The 1058-nt window shown below is 44.0% G+C and overlaps 1 protein-coding gene across 1 annotated transcript in view; it reads left to right on the top strand.

The window, feature by feature from the left end:
* Nucleotides 1–1058, top strand: part of LOC106871652 (exonuclease 1) — a 25955-nt gene that overhangs the window by 11822 nt on the left and 13075 nt on the right. Inside the window, exon 8 of the mRNA XM_014918236.2 lies at nucleotides 491–587. Within this exon, the coding sequence (XP_014773722.1) occupies nucleotides 491–587 (97 nt within the window). The remainder of the gene's footprint in view (nucleotides 1–490; nucleotides 588–1058) is intronic.

The raw sequence follows: 1058 nt of genomic DNA, 5'->3' as shown, positions 1-1058 counted from the left end.
TATATATATATATATATATGTGCACAGGAGTGGCTGTGCGATAAGTAGTTTGCTTACCAACCACAAGGTTCCAGGTTCAGTCTCACTGTGTAGCACCTTGGACAAGTGTTTCTACTATAGCTTTGGGCCGACCAAAGCCTTGTGAGAGGATTTGGTAGACAGAAACTGAAAGAAACCCATTGTACATATGGATATATATATGTGTGTGTGTGTCTTTGTTCCCCCATCACTGTTTCTTAACTGGTGTTGGTGTGTTTACATCCCCGTAACTTAGCAGTTTGGAAAGAGAGATTGATAGAACAAGTACCAGGCTTAAAAAAGTACTGGGATCGATATAATCGACTGAAAGTTCTTCAAAGCGGTGCCCCAGCATGGTCGCAGTCTAGTGACTGAAACAAGTAAAAGACAAAAGGTATATATAAACACACAATCAAATTCTGTGTGTGTCACCATTGTAATAATTATCATCGCTCCTTAATTAATATCTAAGATACATTCCAACATCTGAAGCTTTCAATATTGCTTTGGGTAACACTGACATTCAAACAAGAAAGAAACTATCAAGCTTCAATCCTGACACAGACTTGGTAAGTGCTTTTGTTTCTCTTTCCTTTTCCTTTTCATTCTTTTTTTTTTTTTTGCTTTACTTAAAATTTGAAGTACAACATGAATTTTTTCATTACCAGTGCTGGTGGCATGTGATTAAGCACCATCCATTCATGTGTGGGTCGCTGCCAGAGCTGCCTGACTGGCTCCTCTTGCTGGTGGCACGTAAAAAGCACCATCCGAACACGGTTGATGCCAGCCCCTTGCCCCGACTGGCTCCTGTGCTGGTAGCACGTAAAAAGCACCATCTGAACGTGGTCAATGCCAGTGTTGTCTGACTGGCTCCCATGTCGGTGGCATGTAAAAAGCACCATTCGAACACGGTCGATGCCAGCCCCTTGCCCCGATTGGCTCCTGTGCCGGTGGCACGTAAAAAGCACCATCCGAACGTGGCCGATGCCAGAGCTGCCTGACTGGCTCCTCTTGCTGGTGGCACGTAAAAAGCACCATCC

This window comes from Octopus bimaculoides, chromosome 11 (assembly GCF_001194135.2).
Source record: "Octopus bimaculoides isolate UCB-OBI-ISO-001 chromosome 11, ASM119413v2, whole genome shotgun sequence".
Taxonomy (NCBI): domain Eukaryota; kingdom Metazoa; phylum Mollusca; class Cephalopoda; order Octopoda; family Octopodidae; genus Octopus; species Octopus bimaculoides.
Note: the sequence above shows the minus strand (reverse complement) of the source record. Positions and strands in the feature narration are given on the sequence as shown.